General features: G+C 54.9%; 1 protein-coding gene across 1 annotated transcript; it reads right to left on the minus strand.

The window, feature by feature from the left end:
- Positions 1-1,556: 1,556 nt before the first annotated feature.
- Positions 1,557-25,131, minus strand: ADORA1 (adenosine A1 receptor). Its single transcript, XM_040085527.2, has 3 exons — positions 25,002-25,131; positions 24,175-24,557; positions 1,557-2,516 (listed from the first exon to the last, which is right to left on the minus strand). Exons 2-3 carry the CDS (start codon positions 24,513-24,515, stop codon positions 1,880-1,882), a joined length of 978 nt encoding a protein of 325 aa, XP_039941461.1. The 5' UTR covers positions 24,516-24,557; positions 25,002-25,131; the 3' UTR covers positions 1,557-1,879.
- Between the last annotated feature and the right edge of the window lie 1,241 nt (positions 25,132-26,372).

Raw genomic sequence — 26,372 nt, forward strand, 5'->3', positions numbered from 1 at the left:
CCTGGTGATGTCTGGGAGTGGAGTGTGGGCAGAAGTCCATAGGGAATTGCTGTTCCCAAGGGCTCAGCACCAGCACAGCACCATCCACACCATGGGAAGGTTGGGAGGGTGTTCAGGACCCCTCTACTGTGATGAGAACCAAGGGAAGGATTTTCTCCTGTCATTGCCATTGTTCTTGTGCTCTGCTCCCATTTTCCCAGTGTGGTCAAAGGCAGGAGCCTGGAAGTACATGAAGGTCCCTGCAAAATGTGGGTGGCTGAGCCTTTCATCTCCTCTTTTCCTTGCTGCCCTCCTCATCGCTCCGAGTTAAACAGAGCTGGCTGCAGCAGTGGGAAAAGGGACTCCCAGCTAACCCAGTGCCTGTGCTACACACTCCCAACATTGCTAAAAATCACCCATAAATCTCACCCATCCAAGGTCCTTTTCCTCTCTGCACCCCTAGCCCCTGTGGGAACTTGCTGCAGTCCCTTTGCCCATTGCTGACGTCCCCTCTGAGGAGCATGACCTGCTGGGGCAGGGGCAGGGTCACAGGACCTGTGTTTCCAGTGGGAGCCTGGTGAACAAGGGATGCTGATAAGAAAAGAATCCAAATCAACTCAAATTAACTTTTCCCACCACTGCTTCAGCCCTGCAGGAGATCTTGCTGCAGAGCAGGGACTGGCACTTCCAGCATCCAGAGGGACCAGACCTGGATGAGGGATGGTCCAACTCCAGCTGTCCCCTCCTCAAATCTACCCACAGCTGAACTTCAGGTGTGGCAAAGTGCCCTGTGGCAGTGTCAGCACCCAGATGGTGTAGCTGTCCCCCCACTTGCTCCCAGAGGGGTCCAGATTCCTTTCTGCTCCCTGGGCTGTGGAGGTGACTGCATCAACCCACAATGTTTGGGTCAAAAGAGTTTGGCTGCACAGGGAGGGTGGGAGGGAGCAACACGGCAGGTGTGAGATGAACATACTGGGAGAGATTTGCTACTGCTTTCCACAGAAAACAGCCAGAAGAAAGGAGGGAAAATGACTCAAAGCCAGAGTAATGGGAGAGAGAAGACAGTGGAGAGGACGCACTCCCTAGATGCAGCTTGCAGGGGTAGTGGGTGCTGCTAGAACCCATAGGGAGCCATCGGGGAAGCAAAAGCGGTTTCTGCAGAGTTCTCTGGGATTGTGCATAAGGGTTTCACCAATACCCACCTCTGCCTACCTCTCTGGTAGTGCTGAGAGCTGGAGGCTGACCCTCTGCTCTGCAGGGTGGTGGGTTCACCACCCTGTGGGTGCTGGCAATGCCATGGGGAGACTTTTCCTGTCTCTTCCCATGTCTCAGCCCAGCTCACCTCTCCCTGATTACAGAGGGGAAAGACAGGGCTTTCCAACTTAATTTCTTCAGAAATCACACTGCCTTGGACTCTCCTGGTTCTCAGCATTTTCATTTACACAGGGCACCCCTTTGTCCCAGTGGCCAGGTAGCCCCATGGCTCCATGGACATGGGGCCAGGGCATGAGGTACCCCCAGCACCACGAGCTGAGGGTCTCATCAATGGCAGGGCATCTCCTGTGTGGTTTGGATCACTGGACTTTATTTGCATGAAGATAAACTGTGCATTTGTCTGTACAATTTCTCCTTAAATACTTGGCAACGCTTAAAAAAAATGAAAAACAAAAACAAACAGGGAGAAAAAAAGTCCTAAACCAGAAAGGAACAGTGCAGGCTACAATATCCAAACAGTACAATGCTTGTGAATAAATAACCTCCCAGGGTGGCTGTGGGGACTGCAGGGGGCTGCTGAATCCAGAACTCATCGAGTCCTTGCTACCCCTTCCTCAGACAGCAGGAACAGCGTCCGTGTGGGGATTGGGTGGGCACAGACGCCCACTCTGCCCTGTCCCAGTTCCTAGTTGCCTGCCTCGGCTGTGGTGGCGCTGGTGGCGTTTTTGTTGGTTTTGCAGCAGAAGTACTGGTTCCAGATCTGCAGAAAGGCTGTCCGGAACTTCTTGATGCGGAAGGCGTAGACAATGGGGTTCATGGCTGAGTTGCCATGGGTGAGGAAGATGGCGATGTAAGTGAGGATGTGTGGGGTCTGGCAGGATGGACAGAACAGGGTGATGCAGTTGAGGATGTGCAGAGGCAGCCAGCTGAGCGCAAACAGGAAGAGAACCAGCGCCAAGGACTTGGCGATCTTCAGCTCCTTCCCGTAGTACTTCTGGGGGTCGTTGGAGCTGGAGGACACCTTCTTGTTGAGCTGCTTGCGGATGAGGTTGAAGACCTCCAGGTAGATGAGTAACATCAGCAGCAGGGGAGGCAGGACCCAGACGAAGAAGTTGAAGTACACCATGTACTCCATGCTGATGACTGTCTCAAACTGGCATGTGATGACGAACTCCGTGTGGCTGCCATTCAGCTCCTGAGTCCTCCCCATCTTATTGAGGTTGTTCCAGCCAAACATAGGAGTAAGTCCCACCAAGAAAGAGACTATCCAACAGCAGGCGATGGCCACGGCTGCCCGCCGTGGTGTCACCACGCTCTTATACCTGTGGGAGAGACAACAGCCACAGGAAGGCGTTAGACCTGGGGTGGGATGCTCTGCTTGGGGGTTGTGTGGCTCCAGGTGGAGCAGCAGTGGTGGGGTGGCAGTGCCCGTGCTGGGATAGGAGGATGTTCCTCCTTCCCTCCCCTGGAAGTGGGTAACAGCTTGTTCTGAAAATTGTGTTCACAGGCTGCTTTCCCTGCCTGTGTCCTGGGATGGCAGAGACCCCAGACACAATCTGTGAACTCTGGGGGATGATGCCAAGCCAGGGAGGGCATCAGCACCTAGAATGTGCCCGAGTGTCCAACCCTCATGTCTTGGAGGGGGTTCATGTGCTCTGGAGCCCAGCTCCCATCCAAGTACCTGCACCCAGAGCAGCAGGTCACCCTCTCCTCCCGCTACACACCGACCCTGCCAGCTCACTGTCCCAGACAATTGCCCTGTGCCTGGGGAGGAAATCGCCAGCAAAAGTATCCTGTGGGATGGGCTGGGGTGGAGGAAGGATCTGCGGGTGCTAATGGACCCCTGAGGAAACTTTGGGCACAGCCTGTTCCTCTCCTAATGTGCTTGGATTGACGAAACCCTCTTTCTTGATGGGCTGATGCCAGGGGTGGGAGGAGGAGGAGGAGGAGAGTTGTGTTCTGGCTTGGCTCTGCTCCCTCCCTGATGCCCCTGGGGAGCCACCGGGGCTGGGCTCATCTCCCCAGAGCTCTCCAAGCGGGAAGTGCAGTCTGCTGGATTGATTTTTCCCCTGGCTCTCCAGAATGCTTTTCTTTGGAAGCTGAGAAGATTCTCAGCCCAAGAGTTATTGCTTTCCACCAAAGGGGATTGAACAAAGAATGTTTTTCTGACTGTTTACTGGATCTCTCAGTGCTGCTGGTGTTAACACAACCACAGGGACCATGTGGAGGTGGCTGGCAAACCTGGATTCCCAATCCTGCTGCTCAGAGCTCCCTGCTGCAGGTCTGCAGCCTCTACCTGAGATGGAAATTGGGCATGGAAATTGGGCATTTGGGGCCTTTTTTATACAACCTAGGACCCAAACCCACTCTCCCTTCTCAAGATCTCTCTCACGGGCAAGGCATCAAGGTGGAGCTTGGAGTGGCACAGGCTGGAGGAGAGGACATCAGTCCCTGTGAGTCCAGAGGGTCCAGGGCCATTGGTCCCCCACAGCTTCCCTGAACAAATCTCCTGAGCTCTGGGAAAAGCTTCTCAACATCCCGGTGGCAGCCAGGTCCCATGGGAAAGAGGGGACAATGTGGGCAGCTGTTTCCGCTGAGACTCAAGCTGGCTTTGGAGAGTGATTTATTCTTTATGGGTAGGAGCGAGGGCAGGAGACCCTGAGAAAGGTGCAGGGCAGGGAGAATTGGGGCACAGGGAGGGCAAAGGCCGGTGGGAGAGAACCGGCACTGGGGGTCAAGTGGAGGGAAGGGAAAGGAGGGTCCAAGGGAGTGGGGGGTGGCAGAGGGATGCCAGAGACTCTCACAGGGCTGTGTGCTGACCCCTGCACCCCATGTCTGGTTGCAGGTCCTTGGGGAGGGCTGATGTGCCCTCCAACTGTGACACCCCACTGCCACCTCCCCAGGCTTGAACAGCTTGGGGGGTGACTCCAGAAATAACAGGCCCCCCCCCCCGCCCCGCCCCCCCCCCCCCCCCCCCCCCAGTGCCCCAGTGTCTTCCCCCTTTGCAAACCCTGCAAACTGTGTCCCATTTCTCACTCCTGGGGGTTTCAGGGGTCTTCTGTTGATTCTGCTGGACATACACCTATCCTGGGTGCTCCCTGACCTGCAGAGCTGTGTGGGAGCCGTTGCCCAACAAAGCTGCTGAGCAGCAGCAGTGTCACCGCGGTCCCCAAACACAGTCCCACGGCTTGCAGCTCTAGCTTACCTTGGCAGACAACTGCCTTTCAAAACCAAGACATTATGCCATAAAGATGACTGATTTGTCTCATTTTGCATTAATATGAAAGGGCTGGAGTTTGGGACAGTCTGGGAGGCAGAAACACTGGAAAATGCTGATAATGGCTCATAGTTAATAAATAATCTTATTATTCTCGTCATCACCAGAGCAATTACTAGCATCATTGCAATTTTATTACTGCTGTTATTTTTATTAACAGCTGTGACTAAAACATCCATGCTAATCATCAACCCTATCCTCATCCACTTTGGGTTTGTTTCCTCTGCCTCCAGGGGTTTGAGCCTGACTATAATTGGTAGATGTTCCCCTTGCCCTCCCTCAGTTGTGGGTTTTGACCATCCCTTCCCCAGGAAGATGGGCATTTACCCAAGCCCTCCTGGGTGCCGAGTCTAGGAGAAAGGACCAATGACCACCCAGCCTCATCATGAGACGCTATGGGCAGGAATTGTGGTGTGGAACAAAATTGCCTTTGAGGGTTTGGAAGATAAAGTCAAGAGGCGAAATGGCAATTATTGATAGATCTGTTTGCTCCCTAGGGGAAGGGAAGAGGTGATGGGTGGAGACTGAGGCTGACAAATTGTCCCCAGGGGCTGCACAGAGCTGAAAGGGAGACAGGGAGCAGCTCTCCACGGCAAGATGCCATCTCCAGGAGAGACTGAGGATGGAGCAGACACTGAGGCCCTTTTTTCTCATGGAGATCATAGGATCGTAGAATGGTTTTGTAGGGAAGGGATTTAAATCCCATCTCCTTCCACCCCTGCCACGGGGCTCCAAGCCCCATCCAACCTGGCCTTGGACACTTCCAGGCATGGGGCAGCCACAGCTTCTCTGGGCAGCCTGTGGGCCCTGGTGCTGAGGGGCCTCAGCACCCTCCCAGGGAGGAATTTCTTCCCAATATTCCACCTAACCCTGCTCTCTGGCAGTGGGAACCAGTTCCCCTTGTCCTGTCCCTCCAGACCTTTGTAATGGCCCCCTGGCCATCACTCTGAAGACACCCTCCACCCTGCTTTCCCTTTGGTCCTCATTCCCAGACTAAATTTAACTTCTTCTGCCACATCTTGATGTGTCCAGACCCCCGCAATGCTCTCTGCTGCAGGCATGGGAGCCCAGCTCAGCCCAGGTCCTGCTCTGGAGATGTTCAGCTCTGGGCAGGCAAAGGCCCTGGGACCATTTGAGATATTAGGGCATGTCTCAAAGCACCTAGAGAACAGAGCATTCATTGCTTTCATGGATTTCACCTTTGCCTTCACCTCTGTCCCCAAGAGAGATGAGGGCTCCTTTCCAAGATCCCAGAGGTCAATCCAAACCCAACACTCACCAAACATCTCTTGTTTTGTTTGAAAAAGCTTCAAAGACTCTAGGCCTGGTTTGAATAAAACATGGAGGTTTTTAGCAGGTCTGTGATTAATTTTTCTCTCCACAAAACACTTGCTGTTGTCCAGCCAGTGCCAAGATGTGGCTTTGCTGGTCTTTGCTCTGGAGAGTTTATTGCAGTGCAGTTCCTGGGGAATTAATTCACTAATGAAGACAGACCATTACTAATGAAAAGAAGCTGGAGCCAATGTGGCAGGGGGGAAAGGAGGCCAAGCTGACATGAAGCTCATCTGCAGATGAACACAGCAAGAAAAAGCAGCCAGACAATGTCCTGATCTAATTGAAAGTCTCTAGACAAAAGTGCTTTGATCTCAGAGGATTTGGATTCCTGCTCCTTTCTCCTGGTTGTATCTTCCCTTCAGATCTTTCAGTGTCTTGGAGGCTGCTGGGTGGGAAAAGTCAGATTGTTGGTGTTCAAAGCTGCTCAGAAATGAGAACCTGGAAATGCAAAGTGGTGTCTGGGTTCTGCAAGGGTGAGGTCAGCCACAGCTCAGGGCTGGACAAGGGGGCCCCTGAGTACTCACACAAAGTGGGAAGTGCTGCAGAAGGATCTCTGATCGTAGAGCCTTTGTCATTTCTGATCCTGGAAGTTAAAGGTTGGTTCCTCATAGAATCACAGGATGGCAGCTACTGTGGGTTTGTGGCCACTGGTGGGTGTGTTACCATGTGAGTGGTGGCCTTGGGCGGGACAGAGGTTAACCAACATCAGCCAAAGCTGGTATTTAGATGGACACTACAGCTTGTTTGTACAGATGCTTGGAATGAAGAGACCAGTCCTATCAGCACCCCCTTGGGATACATTGGGATTGTACTGATCCCCAAATCCCAGACTGACCGCTTCTCAAAACCCAGCTGGCAAGTAAAGGCATAAAAAACTGGTCTGGTCTTTCAGACGAGTTAGAAGAGCACATCCAGCAAGGACATTGGTGTTTGGTGGTGCTGGAGCCCCTGTCCTGCACCAAAGTAGCCCAGCAGTCTCGATCAGCACAGCACTTTCAGCCTGACATCTGCATCCTGGCACAGAGCCACTTCCCAGCTCTCCAAAGGGACCTGGTGGACCATGTGTGTGTTGTTTCCCAGCATCTCTGGCTGGTTGGTCTGCAAGAGATTTGAGCTGTGGAAGAAACCTGAGAAGTGCCAGCGGATCCCTGGGACAAGAGGGAGTGGGAAACATGGTGGGAGGGGATGGGCCAGGTGGTTGTGACACTGGAATCCTGGCCTCAGGCTCTACCTTGGGGACCTGATTTTAAAGGAGCTGAGGAGAAAAATCTCTTCCTGGTGCCTCATCCATGTCTGTCTGCTAGGGGTGAGGGACAGTCAGATGAGGACGAGGGCGCCTTTTCTACAGATGCCGCTTTTGGAGGGTTCCCAGGGCAGGAGAGGCACCAATGACAACAGTCACCTTTTACCCACCACTGACATGGGTGGGGCTGCATCCCAAACCTCCAGCTGGAGCCTCTCTGGCAACCACTGAGCGCAGGTCAGAGCTGCTCTGCTTCCATTACCACCAGCTGCCCAGTCCGGAGCTGGCACTGGGACAGCCCAGGGGGCCATGGTGCTCCCGGGGCCATGTGCTGCAAGGAGAGGAGGACACAGGACGTCCAAAGCTGGGAAGGAGTCCAGGGATGGATGTTCCCCACAGCTGCTGGGTCCTCCCACCCACACTTCTGTGAGTGTCCCTGTGTGCTCTGAGCTATGATTCCAGAGATCATGGCTGTCACTGGAGCGCTCTTGGCTGTTACTCTGCCTTGCAGGACACCCAAGCACAGCCAGGACCACCTCACTGAGAGACAGGGAAGGATTTTCTCACCAGATGGTGTCTTTCCTGCTTGGCTCAGCTCTGAGAGCTGGCACCTTCCTAACCTGGCAGCTCAGCCCACACGTGGTGACCTGGAGCTGCAGCCACTGCTGCCTCCCCAGAGAGGACATGGGCATGAGAAGCCTCTCTTCTTTGAGGATCTCTGCTCCCAAAACACTGGGTCTCCTCCACTGTAGCACGAGGACACGATTCCACACCAGGAGGCTTCTTGATGCAAACCTCCCCCAAAGCCACCAGGAGAAATCCCAGAAGCGTGGGGGAGAGTGGGTGTGTGTATCCCACTGCTGACCACCCTGGTCCATCTGCGCTCAGGGTTTGGTGTTACCATCCCAAAATGGTGACTCCGTGTAGGAATGATTCTGCAAGGAGTGCCTGCAAAGCACAAAGAGCTCCGGCCGGGCAAAGCATCTGGCAAGACCTCGGGATGTTTGCAATCACCTCTAATAGCCAGTAATTCTCTAATGGATGCGGGTGAGTGTGATTATGAGGCTGAGGAGAACAAATTCATGCTGCCAAAATTGATGGGCCCCAACACACTGAAACATGGAGTCCCCGGGGCTTAGGTGAGGGCTTCATTAAGTGGTGGTAGAAGCTGGAGCTGGTTCAGCAAATGGCAAGAGAATAACACAAAAAGGGGGTTTTGTGCTTTGGGCATTGTCATGGAAGGTTGTGGAGGGATCTGGAGCATTTGCAGATGTCCTGGGCTCCAAGCAGGGCCTGGGGAAATGCTGCTGCCTTGTTGTGGATTCAGCCTTGATGTGGGTTCAGCCTGCCCTAATATCCGGAGCATCTCTCAGGACCTTGGAGGCATCCTGAAGTCCTTGAGGACTGCAGAGGGATGTGGGCACATCCAAAAGCAGCCCCAGGAACACAAACATCCCCACAGGAAACCAAAGAAATAAGATAGAAAAGAGCTTTATGTGTTAAAATGGTTGGAAGTCGGAATGAAGCCTCTATGGGGCAGAGTAGCCATGCCAGGTTATCTTCAGCCCAGACTGGCAGTACCAAAATGAGGCTCCATCAGGGATGTCCATCCAGATGGAGGTTACAGGAATGGGAAAAGGTGACCCCGCAGCTCCAGCAGAGCCCATCCATGTCCCCCCAACTCTGCCACTCTCCGGATGCCACCAGTCCCAGTAGGACCTCAAAGCACAGCACACCCCAGAGATCATCGATCCTGAGCTTGGCACCTCCTGTGTGGGCATCACCCAGAGCCTCAGGAGGTTTCTCTGCTCCCCCATATCCCCCCACACCCCCACAATGCCCAGCTGGTTCTGAGCCAAACCTGCCATATTCCAGGTTCCAGTGACAGGATTCTGTCTTTTCTTGCAGAGCCAAGGACACTTGTCCTATCACACCTCTGGTCCCTGGGAGCTGGGAGCAGCCACAACATCCCACCAGGCAGGCTGAGCTCCCCACAGCCCCTCCTGGGACTGCTCCTGGCCCCGCTGGGGCTGGATCCGTGCCTCCCTCAGCGTGTCCGTGCTGCTGGACTGCCCCAGCTCTGGTAATGAATCACAGCCTCTGGGAACAAACCACAGGCTTCCAGTAACTGCAGAGCTTCTTTCAGATCACTTGCCCAGCTGTCCTCAGCTCAGAGGTGGGGGTTGAGTAACCACAGAGGCTCCACCACAGACCAGTACCGACAGCTCCCCTGGGGTATCCCAGCGGCTCCCACCGTGACCAGGTGCTGCAGGGGAAGGGGGAACATGGGCGAGCTGTAAACCTCAGGGAGGGAGGGTGGGAAGCACAGAGACCTCACACTGAAGCATCCATCTGTCAGGTTCTGCCCTGGTGTGGAGGAGATGTGGCTGCTGTCCAAGGAAGGTAAAGGAGTGCGAGTCACACTCTGCTCAGAGAGGATTTTCCTTACATCCTACAGCAGCATCCCTCACCCCAACAGCCAATATCAATCCTTTCTGCTCAGAAAACTAAACTTGTTTCCAAACTGAGCTTGCTTTTCAGCCTGAGGCTGCAGCCTTATGCAGACTCTGTCGGTGCACACTCAGATTCTCAGCAAGGACCACTCACCCCGTGCTCAGCCCCTCATCCCAAATGTGTGTGTGGAGGTTAAGCAGGGAGCTGAGATGCCCAGGCTGTCCAATGCCGGAGGGAAATGACAATTTAGTTTGTGTCTATCACTGAGCACTGCTCTCCAGCCCCAGAGATATCCTTCATGCCCCAAAGGAGCTGTGAGACCCTTGCTGCCAGGGGCAGAACCGAGTCCATCCAAGGGTGCTGAGTAGGTGGCTGCTCTGGAGGTATCACCCTCCTGCTGCCGTGTGACAGGGTGAGGGTGCACCCAATGGCCCTGGGCAGTGGGGCACAAGTCCCATTGAGCCATAGTTTTGCATCCAGACATCTCCGGGGCTCCCTCCCAGCTCTACCATGTGTGGTCAGGGCCCTCTAGGACCCCTGAATTTTCCTGAACCTCCGGCTTCTTCCTCCAGGACCCTGAGGTAGGTAGGAGGGAAGTGATTTAACACTATTGGCAATGGCTGCAAAATCGTGAAATGAGCTGCAGAATCTCAGAACTGGTGATGTTCTCTGAAAAAATGTGATTCTCTCGTCTTTTGGCGGCTGCTTTCTGGCAACAATATTTTAAGCAAAGCAAAGTGTGAGAAATGCTGCTTAAAAAAAAAGAAAAGAAAAAGGAAAAAAAAATAAAAGAAAAAGAAGCAGAAGCTGAGATTCTTTTATAGCCCCGGGACTTTGCGAATTAGGACACACAGAGAAGGATAGCTTGGTCCCCAAGAGATGGGGGTGAGGTTATGAAAGCTGCTGGACAGTGTGATGAGCACCATGGACTTGTCTTCAGTGCTTTCCCTGTGCAATGGATTTCCCGGACATTTTTAGTGTCTAAACAGTTTTGTTGTCAAAAATAGGAATTTGCTGTGTGAGCGTCTCCTTGGAGAAGGGTCAGAGTCTGAGGGTGGCTCCCACACAACCTCATCACAGGTGGGGGCAACCCCACCTCCAGCAGAAGACAATTTCAGGCAGAGATGCTCAATCCCACGTGCATCTTTCTCTGGCCAGGATGGACGGGGTTTGGAGCACCCCGGCCTAGGGAAGGTGCTCCTGCCCATGGCAGGGGATGGAACAGGAGGAGCTTTTAGGCCCCTTCCCACCCAAACCATTCCATGATTCTATGACAGTGCTGGAGGTATTTCTCAGCCAGTGTTGTGGTAGGATATCAACCTGCTTGGCCAGGAGTCTCAGGTCATCTTCCCTTGCCATGCTGGGCCATCACCCTGGGGATTTGGCATCTCCAGGAGTGTCACACAACAGCCCTGCCTCTTCTACATCAATTAGCCAGGAGCTGATTGTCCAGACCCAATTCAGCAGAGTATCTGTGTGATTGGATAAGTGAAGGTGAGGGATAAGAAGGGATAAAAGGCAGCTTTTGCCAATCTTCAGTGCAAATCCAGGGCTTGGCTGGATAAAAGCGGTGGGATTTCAAAAGCGGTGGGATTTCAATTATTTCTTGTATTGGACTTGATTTTTCTATGCATTGCATATTTTGGTTCTTTATGCAAAAAAACCTCTTTGAAATAAGGACTCTGAAGTCAGTCATCAAAATTTAGAAGGGAGGGGGAAGAGGGAAGGATGAAGAAAGAAAGTAGCTCTAAAACCCACTTAAAATGCCAAACATGACAAATGTGGCTCTGAGAAATGGAAATGGGAGAGCAGATGAGAGTGCCTGATGTGACTAGGCTCCCTGAGCCTCTGTGGCTCAGAGTCCATCCCACGAAACACTGCGGAGGGAGAACAGTTGTGCTGGGAGGGAGGTGGCAGCTGAGGAAGTGCCCAGTGCCACCACCCTTCCCTGCCCATCAGCGCCACACTGCTACTCAAAGGCCAGCGGGGTGTCCAGGGGAGACCCACCAGGGGAGTCTGAAAAACAAGAGCCATGAAGAGGTAGGAGCAGATGAGGGGCCCCAAGGAGAAGGGAAATGAGGGGGGGTCTTGAGAGCTGCCGTTGTTGTATCTGCATTCAGCCGGACATTGAGATCTGCTCCCCAGATAAATGGGAGACAGGAAACTGGAGATAAAATCTCGATTAAGAGGCACCAAGCAAGCCTCAGAGCAGGGCTGAGGTGGGTCTTTATCTCTCCAATGCAGGAGGACTCAGATGCAGAAAAAAAAGAGAGATCCTAAATTACACTTGGTACAAGAGATTGGTATTGGCTGCCTTTTAATTTCTTGGATTTTACACTTCTCTTGCTAACCTGACTCCTGATTTTGCAGTCAACAACTAAACCTCTCAGTTTCTTAGGCTGCAACTTGTTATTAGATCAGGATCCTCACAGCACAATTTGTCACTGCAAAGGGAACATTTCCTTTCTTGCACTTGACCCAGTTCAAAGATCAGGACATTCAAGACTGAAAAATTGGCTGGAGGTTCCCAAAATGAGGGAGGTTGTTTTCTCCATCCAACGCCGACAGGAGAATTAGCAGTGCTGATGAGATCTACGGTTTCTAAACCTCAGAGGACACAGTAACCCAAAACAACCAGTCCAGCACCTTCTGTCCAATGCAGATTTCCCCTGATTAAAAGATCAATTTCAAATGCAAAAGCAGCTGGATTCATTTAAGTTTTTTGTTAATGAGTTGGTTATATGTAGTTTCAACTGGTGGAAATAATTTTGGAGGTACCAATTTGGGCTAAGGTTGGCTTCCAGCTTCTGGCCAGACACAGTTCCCCCCAAAACCTGTGTAATTACCCCCTCCACACACCATAAAGATGGAAGAAGTAGTGATCAGAGGACATGTGTAAAGCCATTGAGTTGTTTATCTTGGAATGAGCCTGAACAGTGAATCCATATCTCAGACAGTCAAATTGTTAGTGAAGGCTCCAGTTAACACCACAATTAAATGTTCCCTCATCTCTGAGAATCTGTCACCAGGAAAACAAATAAAAAGTGCAAATGCAAAGCAAACCTGAAGTTTATTTGCACTCTGTTTTCTCATTTAGATTAAAAGATTATTTATCCCCTTGGAAGAAAACTGAGGCGCCTTGTTCCCTGGGAGGAAGCAGCTCCATATTTTGATCAGGATGGTGGAGATCTGAGACCCAGGATCAGGTATTGCAGTGAAATGCCTCAGCTGGGCCTAAATTACAGCCCTGTGCATGTTCCTAATGACTCTGGTCTAAATTCCCCAGCAAGGAAGAATGGGCAGACACAGCCCCAGGCTGTCCAGGCAGCCTGGCTGGCTCAGGTCACAGAGGTGAGGGACACATGGACCAGGCAGGACAGAGGTCATGGATATGCTCCAAGGGCTGGAGCCCCTCTGCTCTGGAGCCAGGCTGGGAGAGATGGGAATATTCACTTGGAGAAGAAAAGGCTCTGGGGAGATCTTAAAGCCCTTTCCAGTGCCTGAAGGGTCTCCAAGAGAGCTGAAGAGGGACTTTGGACAAGGGTTGGAGGGACAGGATAAGAGGGAATGGCTTCCCACTGCCAGAGGACAGGGTTAGGTGGGATATTGCTACGGAATTGTTCCCTGTGAGGGTGCTGAGGCCTTGGCACAGGGTGTCCAGAGAAGCTGTGGCTGCCTCATGCCTGGAAGTGTCCAAGACCAGGCTGGATGGGGCTTGGAGCAACATGGAAGAGTGGAAGGTGCCATGGCAGGGGGTGGAACAGGGTGAGCTTTGAGGTCCCTTCCCAACCATACCGGTCTGGAACTCCAGGATTCTATGAAATGCGTTTCCCTCTCCCGAGCCTTGGCAGAGCCAGGGCTGCCTGTGGGTGGGAAGCAGGGGTAGAATGTGGGGAATTCCCACAAGAGCCTCTCATGTGTGGGTCACACAGGGGATGGAATTAGATGATTTTAAGGAGCCTTCCAATCCAAAGCATTCTAGATTCCATGATCCCCTGGAGAAAAGGGGTGTCAGTAACTGCCCATTCTCAACCCAAGAAACTTTGCAGCACCTCCTGGATTCTGGGATTCCTGGTCTTCTGCTATTGGAGCCCTTTGAGCTCCTTCAGAGCAGACAAACCTCCTTGAGCCCATAAAGAAACCTGTGCCCCAGCAGTGCTGAATGTGGGGAATGTGCTCCCTGAAATTAGACCCATCTGAGCTGCACCCATGTGAGACTTTTCTGAATCTGCTCAGGCTTTTCCAAGTCCACCTGGGCCCAGGCTGAGACCTTGGCTCTCCCAGTCAGGACCAGTCAGTGGAGAATGGAGCCTTTGCACTGAGAGAAATGAGTGTTCATTTGTGTATTTCATGGGTAAAGGCACTGAGTGTTGTTACCAGAGCAGAAAAGAAAGAGGAATAATTTAATCCATAGGACTATGCTAATTCTGGCGATGCCTGAGACAGCATTTCTCAGTATTGGCCCCTCACTGTTAGAAAGAGAGCATCACTCCCTCTGTGAACAGATGGGGAGACTGAGCCGCGGAGGGGAGCTGTGATCTGCCAAGATAGACCAAGCTGAATGAGAAAACATCCCTGGTGCCAGGAGCTGGCACTTCCCGTCTTTGAAGGACACCTAAGAAAATCATCCCCATCTCTGGCTGCAGGGAGAGAAAAGGCCTGGAGAAAGCAGCCATGGCAGCAATGTCCCAGCTTGCTGTGCCTTCCTTAGAGGAATGATGGAGAGGTGACATTACCACCCCGGGCAGGGGGTGGGACAGGGGGATATCACCTCTACGTCCCCACAGACTGCTGAGTGAGGCTGGCACCTGGGATCTGTGTGCAAGAGCACCATGGCTGGTGCCAGGGACAGCACACAGGGAGGCAGGCAAGGCACACACAGGAAGGAGGCTGGGGAAGAAATCCCTTGTACTCCTCCAGCTCCTTTTTGTAATCAAAGACTTTGGTACCTGACAAAAACCCAGTCCGAGACTGTGACAGCTGCTGGTCATAGCTGCCTGCTCAGTGCGAGGGGGCAAATCCCAGGCAAGGAAGGGATGGGGTAATAATGGGAAACGCAGTGAGAGGGAGGGTGAGGGTGCAAGGGGGAGGTGTTGCATCCCACAGTGCAGAGAAGGACAAACCGAGACGCCCCAAATCTTTCCAGTGCCTGATCCTGCTCTGCTCTTCCCCACATCACCAAATGCGACCCTTCCTCCCCTATCTGCCCCCATCGCCCACCAGCCCTCAGCCCACAGGACTCTGTGAGGAGGAGGATCTCAGTCTTTCAGGGTTATTTCCTCCTCTCCTCTCTTGCTGGTGGCATCACCAGTGATGTCCCCCCTTACCCCTGCCCTGCCCGTCCAGCCACCCTTTGAAGGGCACCTCTCTGCAGGGCCGGAGGTGCCATGGGGATGGCTCAGCTCGTTGCTGTTCTGCAAGACAGCCCTGGCTCTGGGGGCTTTGTGTGGCTGCCTTAGAGAGCATCCATTGTTCTTTCTTGCCACTGGGCAAGAGCTGGCCTCAGCAGCTGGGTAGCTGCACTTCCAGAGCAGGAACTCCCGGTCAGAGCCCAGGCAGCCTCTGGGACAGCACCTTTCCCATTTCATGGCCTTGAAAGTTCAGGTCACCTTGGGTGAAGAGGTGTTCCAGAAGGACCAGCCCCCTGGGACACTCCTCCCAACCCACTGCCAGTCCCAGTGCTGGGCTCTGCCAGTTCTTGGCTGCTGTGTCCACCCCTGCTGCTTTGGCAGGATCACTATGAAAAATCATTCATTGGTCTCCAGGATAATCTAATGCTGTTCCTATCAGCTCCGCTGTGCTGGCTGTCATCTCCCCAGGCTGAGACAGTGCTGTTGTACCCAAGGGGAAGAACATCTTGAGTTGTCCCCATCCTTCCCAGGAGTCTCTCACTCCTGTGATCCCTTCCACGCTCTGTGTCCTGCTGTCTGCAGAGACCACAACCCTCCCTGAGCAGTGTCTGGGCTTCCCTCACAGCCCTGCAGGGTTTTTCCCTCTCCTTCCAGACAGAGGTTTTCTTCCAGCCCATCAGTTCCTCTCCCGTCTGAGATTACTCTGCTGTGTGTCACGATGGAACTCATCTCCCAGGTTTTTTCACTGTGGTGCCTCCCACACATTTCCCTCTTTTTTTCCACTCTTCTTTGTGTTGCTATGACCTTTCTCTCCCCCCTGCCAGAACACAGACCTGCCAAGCACCACTGTGACACCTTGGATGAGCCATTCCTCCCTGTCAGGCTGATTTCAAGTACAGTCATTAGGATGCAGGAGCTCCATTGATCCCATCCCTGATCCTTTGTCCAGCCCTGTCTGTTCTGCCTTGGAGACCCATGGACCTGCATGTCCCAGGCCAGCCAGACAGGTCCCCTCAGAGCAGATCCCCACAGCCAACAGTCCCTGGTGTTTGGTACAAGCTGCTCTGAGGTGTCCTAGGAGATTTCATTGAGTCTGGCCTCACATGGGTCCCTTCAGATCCGAGTTTGGAAGTGGAGGCTGGTGGGCTTTGTCCCAGCTGTCTCCCACCTAAGCTCCTGGCCAAAATTCCCTTCCTGGTCAACAGAGCCAATCTGGCCCTTCTATGACAGAGTTAAGCTTATTGTGACACCACAAATGGACTAAAAAAACCCTGGTATGATTGACCTGGGGGTGTAAGAGGAGCTGAGGGTGGTGTGGCTGTAGGTGGCCACATGGCACATATCCAACCAGAGCAAGACAGAGGCCACATGCCCGTGCCAAGGGCTGGGCAAGGACAAGAAGACCAGCCCAGGCCCCAAAGCCAGTCACTGGAAAAGGCTCCATGTCAAGAGGGGCATCTGAGCCCCTCTCCAGCCCCAGCCTGCACCCCAGAGTGGTATCTGAGCTCCTCTGCACCCCCTGTGAGTCACTTGTTCCTGCTCTGTCACCTGCTCTGGCTGATGTGGAGTGAAGGTGAGACCAGAGGCGGGACTGTGTCAGTAAAGGTCAGGTGATAATGGCACCTTCCCTGGATGAAGTCCTACATTCCTACATCTCTAGGTGGGGGAAGACCTGGGACCCCATCAAAAGGCTCCTGCACGCCCTGAGCCAGCTCAGCACAGACCGTGGTGAGCTGGGCCTGACTCACCCCAACACCCAGCCTGCAGGGCCAGGCTGGGCTGGCGAGGGCTGGGGCAGCTGAATCAGCAGCTTTTGCTTTGGCAGAGCCTCTTTGCTGGGGTGTTTCCCTTGTCTCTGTGCCAGCAGCTGCACAGGGCCCTTGGACACCCAGCCCAGAGGGACATCATTATCACCTCCAACAACCCAGTGCCCTGGGACACAGCCTGGTCACTCCAGGAAAGGGAAAACCATATCCTGGAAGTGTGACAGGGTGTCTGGGTGTTTCCAGGCAGCTCTGGGCCCTGCAGCTCATCCATAGGTCAGTACCCCGGACACAGGAGCATCTCGCAGCTCCAGTGAGGAACCTGCTGTCTGTCCCACCGTGCCTGGGCGGTCCTGGCTGTGGGTGCTCCTCAATTTCTGCTCCATGGGGACCTTATGGTCCCTCTATACTGCCATGGGATGAGGGAACACAGGCTGGCCATGTCCCACCGGCTTGGCAGCATAGATCCTCTTGGATTGATGGTACCACACCTGAACCAGGGCTATGGAGGTGGCAGATAGAACCTTGCGGGGTTCCATCCACACATCCCCACCTGGTTTGGTGTCTGCTCACTGCAGGATAGAATCCCAGAATCCCAGAATGGTTTGGTGGGAAGAGACCTTAAAGCTCATCCCATTCCACCCTCCTGCCATGGGCAGGGACACCTTCCACTATCCCAGGTTGCTCCAAGCCCCATCCAGCCTGGCCTTGGACACTTCCAGGGATGGGGCAGCCACAGCTTCTCTGGGCACCCTGTGCCAGGGTCTCACCACCCTGACAGGGAAGAATTCCTTCCCAGTATTGAACATAAATTTCTGGGTTTTTTTAGTTCAAGCTCATTGCTCCTTGTCCTGTCCTACAGTTGCGCCAACCTAGCCTGTTTAAGACACATTCAGTCTTTTTTAATATCACAAATAGATACAAACCCACGCTGTGAGGCACCCTGGGCTGTGAAAGGGAAACAATTTAATTTCATGGAATTACTCCTGCAAGGAACACCAGGGCTGGGACTGGATCCTGGAGGAGCCCTGGGCACAATCATGGCAGGACTCCAGTGCAGAAGCAGAGAGGCCATATTGTCCCAGCAAATCTCAGTTTCCACACCCTTCCCTGTTTCCAGCTTCCATCCCTCACCCGTGGGATCATCCTGAGCCAGCTATGGTGCAGCTCAGTGCCTCGGTTTCCCCATCTGCAGATGTGCCCTTGCTGGGAACATGTCCTCAAATTTACTGGTGAGACATTGCTAAGGGTCAATGCCTTACCCTGAAAATCAATAGAAACAGGTAAAACACCCAATGAAAACATTCCCAGAGCAGGGGTTTGGGGTGCAGCAGCAGGAAGGAGTAGGTTTTCATTCATGGCCCTGCAGCACAGCCCTGGCAGATGTGAGCTCTGCTAAGGGACAGATGTGACACTGCTATCGGGGTCAGAGCGATAAACGGGCACGGAGACCACGCCTCACCCTACGGGGAGACACAACGACTGGGAGGGGACAGGGTCCTGCTCAGGAAGCCCATGCAGGGTCTCTTGAGGCCATTCATCTCCTCCTGTCCTTTTGATTCAGAGAATTTGGGAATAACTCCGGATATCAGTGAGTCTGGAGCATCTCCGCACAGGATTCAGGGCTCCCCTCCCCTTCCCTCTGCTCCACTGGGGATGGAGAATTGCACACTCGGCCCCTCACTGCATCCCAAGTTGACAGCCCCAAGCCCCAGCATTTTTTCTGCCATTCCAGGAGCTGGGAATGTTGCTGACAGCCCTACTTGCCTCCCTGCAGCTGCATGGCAGCATCTGGCGCTTTTGGGAGTGACCTGATTTTATGTCTGCCAGTGAAGATTTTGTGGCGCCGCTGCAGCAGCTATGTGAGTTCCCAGAGAGCCTAATCCAGGCATCCCCTCATGAGGGAAGAGCCCTCGTGGCTTTGATCCCTGACTCAGCCTATTCATGGCTGAAAGTTATTCTGTGGATCAGAGAGTAGAGCTGAAAACCAGCTCACCTGGGTATTTACAAGTCTTTACCAGGAACTCAGACCAACATAACCTGCTGGCAGATCCCTGCCCATCTCAAGGGCTCTGGGATTTTGGTGATACTGGAATTGAGCTCCTGGTGCTGCACTGGCACAGCTTGTCCACGCAGCTGGATCTGGGTGCAACAGAGCTCGGTGGGAAATGCTGGCTCTGATGTAGCACCCACATGCTGAGTTGGTGCAGTGTGCTGGAAACTGTGGCTTGGAAACAGCCTCGGGTCTGCAGAAACCTCCCTGGACTGTAATTCCTGCATTTTAGTCTCTATCCCTGGTTCAGAGCTGCCTGTTCCATGGAATGAACGTCTCCACAGATCACTCTCACTTGCTAAAAATATACCTGGAGGAGGGCAGTGAGGGAAGAAACAAAAGAGGTGGCTGCAAAGACCTACCAGTCCCTGAAATTCCTCCAGGTTATGGAAAATGGGAGTGTTCTCCTTGGAAATGAAATGTGCTTTCTCAGGGATAGGGCCTGTGTGGATGGATGGCATCTTTTCACTGACTAATGGAGGTTGAAAGAAAATAGATGAGCTCCTGGGTGAGAGCTCTGAGTCACCTGGATGTTTTTGAAATTTCTCAGACTGTAAAATAGGCCTTGGAAGAGCTGTGGTTTGGGTTGTTCACTGACCTGGTTAGACAGGAAGGTTTCCTAGCACTAAGTGTTGGGAGTGCTCAAAAGATGTCCCATGGGCCCTTAGATGTTTTGGGAACTGGGAATTTTGGCTTAACCATCCAAATGTTCTGCTCCTCCCCATCCCACGGCAGTGGGTACCATTGCTCTTCTGCCAAGACCCTCCATGAACTCTTGGTGGAGGAATCATGGAACAGTTTGGTTGGAAGAGACCTTAAAGCTCATCTCACTCTACTCATGGGCAGGGACACCTTTCACTGTCCCAGGCCACTCCAAGCCCTGTCCAACCTGGCCTTGGACACTTCCAGGGATGGTGCAGCCACAGCTTCCCTGGGACACCTTGACTGGAGAAAAGCCACCTCAGATGTATCCTTCTCCACCACCCAGCTGGCTGAGGGCAACAAAACTTCCCAGGCTTCCCATGACCTAGCCCTAGCTGGCCCCATGCCTGTGGCCCTTGGCAGGACTGGAGAGAAGGGGAAAGAGCGCTACAATCCCAGGAAGAGCCTGAGCTCAGGCAGGAGCCTGGAAAACAGGGAGTCCAGGGGGGAAGTTTCCCCCTTCCCCCTCCATGTCCAGCCAGGAGCTCACAGGTCCCATGCACACCCCCTCACTTCACGCCTTGCAGATACTGTAGAGCTGAGGGATGTTCCTGCTATCCTTGAGCTGTTTTATCTCATTCCAGACAGGGTACTCCTGAACCACCAGACAATGCCAGCGCTGTCCACAGAGCCACCCCCTAACACTGCATTTATCCTGGGGTCTCCCCACACTGTGCTCCAGCCTTCTGTCCCCCCTTTCCTAGAGAGTTCCAACCATTCTGATTTAACTTCCATGGTTCTGGAGGCTCCCAGGTGCGCATTCCAAACCTCCAGCAGCACCAAAGGCAGCTCTCCCTGGCAGGATGCTCCTTGGGCTGCTGCAAGGTGGCAAGGGCAGGGCTGGGAGGATACCCCAGTGCTGAGGCCCAGGCACAGAGGGTGGAGCTTCTGGCTGTGGACTGAGAGACTCCAACACAAAGGCTCCTGCAAACATCAGATTCCTGCAGGTTTTCCCTCCCCGGCATATTTCAAAGTGTTTGAGCTGAGGTCACAAGGTGAGGACCCCCAGGGACATTCCAAGATACACTTGGGCTGCATCCGTGCATTCGGCATCCCCAGCCAGGGGTGGTTTGGCACATCCCAAGGGCAGCAGCTCCTTTTGCTGTGGCCCTTTCCAAAAGGCCCAACCCACGTCTCAGAGCAGAGACAGGTCCCCGAGGCAGAAGAGGCTGGTGCTGAAGGAGCTTCATGCCACCAAACATCCCTCTGGCGCCATCCCCCCTGAAACATTCCTTCGGCATCGTCTCCTCCAGCATCCTGCCTCCACCGGGATGCCGAGGGGCCGGTTCCTGCCGGTCGCCCCCAGCTGGCTGCTTCCCCTCCCTTTGAACTCGTTTCATCTTCTCCAAGCACGGCTGTGAGAGGGAAGTTTGGGCTGGGCTGGGGGTCCCTGCTGTGCCCGGATGGGGGGGTCACAGGCTGGGGGTCCTGCCTGGCTGCTGGGCAGGGAGGAAGGATGTGAGAGAGGAGGGGGAGTTTTCCACCACCAAATCTATTTTAGGTGGTTTCCAGCTGTTCCCGTGGGGGCTGGGACGTGGGGGGCCCTCTGCTCTAGCCTGCTCAGCCCAAGTGATCCTCCTGCATCCCTCCAAAGTCAAGGAAAAGTCCCTCTAGGGGAAGGCAGCATCACTCAGGCCCAAGCAACCAGGAGGGACCTGGAGTTTGTTCCCAGGGGTTGGAGCAAAGGGAGAGAGATTCGTGGGGCATCCCAGTCCCTTGACCATGCTGGGTGTGTGCTGGGTAGAGAAGGAAGAACAGGAGCTGCAAACTCAAATCCAAGCAAGGCCCCTCTCCATCTGATAAAATCTGCCTCTACCTCACAGGAGTGGCCCACATCTCTCTGTGCTTCTGAAGTGGCCACTGGAGTGACGGAGCATTGGATGCTCCTTTGGCATCTCCCACTGCCATGTAGAGACACCCCAAATGTCTCAGGGCACCGTTTCTTCCAGGAGAAACCCACCCTGGGGCCACCAAGTTCCCAGTGTCCCCCCAGGGCTCAGGTCTCCAGCAGTTGGGTCCCTATGTTTCCTGGAAGGGGGATCAGACCCGCAGGTTGTCCCCCAAACTTGCAGCCCAAGGCCGAGGTGTCCATAGGGAGCCTGGAGCTGGATCCAGGCTGCCATGCACCGTGTTCTCCATTCCCTGCCATTCTTCTCTGTGAGGAAGGCACAGGCTGCCCAGAGCAGCTGTGGCTGCCCCATTCCTGAAAGAGTCCAAGGCCAGGCTGGAAGGGGCTTGGAGCAACCTGGGATAGTGGAAGGTGTCCCTGCCCATGGCACACAAATCTTTTAGGGATTCTGTGATTCTGTGAAACGCATTTCCTTCTCCCTGAGTCTTGGCAGCGCCAGGGCTGCCTGTGGGTGTGGGGCAGGGCTGGAATGTGGGGGAGGATTCCCGGGGAGGATTCCCACAGGACCCTCTCGGCCTCATGTGGGTCACACTGGTGAGCATCCATTCTGTGCCAGGCTTGTCTGAGGAATCCCACTGGCACAGGAATGGGTTGCAGTGAGCACACTGCCCATGCCTGTGCCGGAGGGGATGTCCCTGCTCAGTGTCCTGCCTGTCTTAGGGATGAGGCTGAGGCAGATATTCCCCCACATCTCTCCCCACCTGCCTGCAAATCTCTGCCCAGGTCTGGCTGCCATTACTGCCCGTGGCCCTCTAGGGATGCTTGGAGCTCTCCCGGAGCTCTCCCAGGTGCAGTGGCCGCACGCGTTTCCCCAGGGCGCCGCGTGCTGCCAGGTGCTCCAGGCTCTCGGTGCCCACTTTGCCATTGCTGGGTTCAGTGTCACAGTCAGGAATGACACCACAAGAGCTGTGAGCGCTGCAAAAATGCTGTCACTGTCATCCTTAGCATCCTGCAACAGGCTGGGAGAAACTCGAGGCATTTCAGATTGCGGGAATATTCCTTAGTGGTGTTTCCTGTCCTGTGTGCTGGATACAGGACATTACATCCCCTAAAATCATCACGTGTACCAACTGCCAGGAATTCGGGAAGTTGTAGGATCTTTAAGGTTGGGAAAGACCTCTGAGATACTTGAGTGCAACCATTAAGTTGATGAGGTTACAAAGCTTTTCAATATTAAAAGAGGCTCTGAAAAGATAGAGGAAAATCTCCTGCTGCTGAGTGCTTGGACACACAATGGGATCACAAAATTCAGGGTGAAAATTGCATGAGAAAAACCCACCCAAACTGTGTACAGCATAATACTAATATTGCTCCCAGGAAAGCTCCTGGGATCAGGGCAGGAATCTCCCCTGAAAGGCCCATCAGATGCTCAGAGGCAGAGAAGAAATTGAAAATTGACTGGTTTGTTAGGAAAATGCCTGACAGGCTGTGCTGCTCCTGTGGAGAACTCCCACACTGGAGCCTTCCCCACACAGAGGGGATGCAGGAAGCCCAAAATAAGCTCCAAGAGCAATGATAGGGTGGGAATCACTCTGGCGACACTGGCGGGCTGGGAGACAGTGATTGGGAAAATCACACGTAGGGAGGAAGTCGGGAACAGACTGTGAAATCATGTGGCAGGGAGGGGGTAGGCAGGGATTGTGGATTTATCCTACACCCCCTCCTCTGTCTTACACTCCTCCAAGCAGCCTCTTCTGGTGGTGGCTGTGGGAAAATCCCAAAATCTCTGGCCTGATCCCATGGATCTGGGAACACTGAGCACTCTAGAGCAGTCAAGTGATCCCAACACAGGTGCCTCCTGTCCCTGTCTCCTTCCATGGGAAGGTAATTCCTGCCCCAGGAAAGGTCCTACACCTGCTGCGGTCTAGGCAGCACCAGCACACGGGGGTTGGTGCTTTTGTGGGGTGTTTGTGCTGATGAAGGGTCAGGGACCCCTCTAGTGAACTGCCTGAACTGCAGAGGGGTCAGTGGGGTGACACAGGTGCTCAGCTGGGCTGGGCTGTTTGCCAGCAACGCTCTGAGATCTGGAGACTTGCAGAGCTGATGAGCCTGGCAAAGGCATTCCCTCAGAGCAAAGGGGTCTCACAGCGAGGGGCTGAGCCTGGCTTTGCTCGGGGGCACCGAGGCCAGGTGTCACATCCCCTTCCAGCCCTGCTCACAGCCCCTGGCCCCACCGCTACACCCCAGAAATGCATCCCCAGCCCAGCACGGCCCCGGCCGGGAGGAAGTGGGGCATAAAGGGTTAAATATCTCCTCCAGAACCTGCAGAGTTCCAAAAAAGTGCTCAGATAAAGTGTCCCACTCCTTTACATCCCAAGGCACTTGCTCTGGGCTTGGAATGGCAGCAGAAACAGAAGGGGAAAAACAGGGGAAGGAGTTCTTTGCAGAGCACGCCACAGCAGGGGTCTCTCCTGGGTGAGGCTGCCCCGTGAAACGTGCCAGGCTGTCACCTCTGGTTCCTCAAACTCCCAAAGCTGTGTCCCACAGCAAGCCACCCCTTGGAAAGAGAAAAGCTGGGCTCAAAGGCAAACCTGTCGTCCCCCTTCCTCCTGGAGCACCCGGCTTGGGCTCTGCCCTATGCGGGGACACACTTTGTCCTGGCAGTGGGGATCCTGTGAGGGACTGTCCCTCACTGCCAGCTGCCTACCACAATGTGATCTCTGCCCGCACACCCAGCACCCCCTGAGTCCCCAGAAGAAGCTGCTGGAGGTTCCAGGACACCTCCCCACACACCCCCTCCCCGCCCAGCCTGCACCGCTTGCTGATGCAGCCAGATGTGTCTGAGATGGCAGCACGGAGGAAAGTCCTTTCTCCCAGTGCTTCTCCAAGAATTTGAGGTTTCCTCACTCCCTTTTAACCTGCACAGCAGAGCAGTTCCAACACCTCTTCCTACCTGACAGGGATCTTCACCCGCAGGTACCGATCCACGGCGATGGCCAGGAGCGCCAGGATGGAGCTCTCCGTGAGGATGAGGACAGGACAGGCCACCATCAGGCAGGTGTAAAACTCCATCTGGGGTCCGATGTTGATGATGATGGCCAGGGGGATGACCAGAGCCCCCACGGCCACGTCGGCCACTGCCAGCGAGACGATGAAGCAGAAGGTGGCATCCCTCAGTGCCTGGTTCATCTTCACGGCCCAGATGACCAGGATATTGCCTGGCACGGACACCAAAGCGATGAGCACTTCGATGGAGATGTAGGCAGCCTGGAAGGCTGAGATGGGATGTGCCATGATGCTCCGGTCCGCCCCGCACCTGTGGGGTTCCTCGGTCACCTGCAAACGCACAGGGAGGCGGTGAGAGAGTGACATCGCTGACTGAGCTGCAAGCGGGACGGAGCCCGTGCGAGGGGGTGGGAAAAACCCTTCTCCCGTCTGTGTCGTCCCCAGGGGCTCCGGGGCTCCGGCCCCCACCCCCCTCCCACCTCCCCCGAGCTGCACCCTTCTCCACCCCTCACCCATCTCCATTCCGCAGCGCGACCGCTCCCGGAGCTGAAGAGGGAGCGGGAGCCGCCGGCCGGTCCTGGGAGGACGGCGGAGCCCCCCGGCCGTCGGGCCACCCCGGAGCCCTTCGGGGCCGACGGAGCTGCAGCGGGATCCCCGCTGTCCCCTCGCTGTCCCCTCGCTGGATCTCCTCCCTGCTCTGCGCTACTTCCAGCAGCCTCCCGAGCCCCGGCAGCCGCCGCCCGCCCGCCCGCTCCCGGCCCCGACCCCTCTCACCTTGTCCTGCAAACCCAGGGCTTGTTCTGGGGTGCCCTCAGCCCCAGAGAGGCAGCGCTGTCCCCCCGCAGGGCAAGGCGGGGCTCATGCCGGGGGCGGCCGGGGGGACCGGGCTGGCCGCGGCCGCCGGGGCTGCGCTCGGTCCCCGGTGCCCGGCACCGCTCGGCTCCCGCAGAAGCTGCCCCCTCCCCGCTGGAGCCGGAGCATCACATGGTGCCGCCTTCCAGCCTTTAAAGAGCGACTGACCCGATTCGGGGCTCGCCGGCACCGGCAAGAACCGGGGGAGGGTGTGCGAGGGGGCCGGGAGGAGGCGGCCGGAGCGGGGAGAGGCGGCAGCGGGGGGAGCAGCGGAGCCGGTCCCAGCCTCAACGCTGCTGACACGAGTCGGGCTCCTATTTTAACGCTAAAACCGGTTTTTGAGGTCGGGTGTGAGCAGAGGATCGGGGCGGGGAGGGGAGGGCGGAGGCAGAGCCTGAGCTGCGGTGGGCGAGCACCCGGCCGTCCCCGGCACGGCCAGCGCGGCTTAGGGCTGTGCCCCAGGAGGGCGTCGGGAGCCCAGGCAAGACCCGAATGGCCTCAAGGAGCTCTGGTGCTCAGCCGTGCCCTGGCTGACACCGCCTCACCCAAAATCACTTTTGGAGTGGGTGGGGGTGAGACCCCCCCCAAAGTCTTCATCCTCTGAACTGCACTGCCCGGGCTGGGGAGGGGAAGCGTCTGTCCACACAAGGCATGTGGAGGAATGGTGGCCCTGAACTGCTGCTGAGACTGGACCAGACACTCTTTAAGGTTCTAGGAGAAGTTTGGGGGAATGCGGACACCCCACAAATCCCCTCCCCGGGCTGGGCAGTACAAAGAAATGGGTCTGGGGGCTCGATCTCACTGATGGAGTTGAACCACCCAATCCCTCCAGGGACCCCCGGACGTGCACCAGGCACCTGCACAGCTCATCTTACATAAATCACTTCCAAGGAGCGCAGCTGGTTTATCCAAATGCTGCAAGGAACAGGACCTCAGCCGTGGGGCAAGGGGACTCTCCCGACCCCCATCTGCACCTCTCCCTGTCCTTTCTCCCTCCTCTGGTGATACTCGGGACTGGAGTTGTCCCCTGCTTTGCTCTGCCTAGTGAGAGATGTCCCAACCCTTGGATCTGCCCCTCGGGGCTGTCCCTCACCCCTCTCTTCATCAGAGCGTGCACACCCCACAGCAGGGATGAGATCAGCTGTGGGACCATCCCAACCCAGGGCTGATTTTCCATCAGCTGCCGTCCCAGGCAGTGCCTGCTCTCCCCCTTGGGCGAGCGGCCTGCAAAGAGCCGGGGGTTGCAGCCTCCTAAGCCTGTCCCGAGACTGTGGCATTGTGCCACCTCTGGGC

Source organism: Hirundo rustica, chromosome 24, assembly GCF_015227805.2.
Source record: "Hirundo rustica isolate bHirRus1 chromosome 24, bHirRus1.pri.v3, whole genome shotgun sequence".
In the NCBI taxonomy this organism is placed as follows: Eukaryota; Metazoa; Chordata; class Aves; order Passeriformes; family Hirundinidae; genus Hirundo; species Hirundo rustica.

Excerpts from the sequence above, each read along its gene's own strand:
- ADORA1 (XM_040085527.2), bottom strand. The coding sequence starts at position 24,515 with ATGGCACATCCCATCTCAGCCTTCCAGGCTGCCTACATCTCCATCGAA. Across the intron at positions 2,517-24,174 it reads CGGGTGAAGATCCCTGTCAG|GTATAAGAGCGTGGTGACAC; the intron begins GTAGGAAGAGGT and ends TCTCTCCCACAG.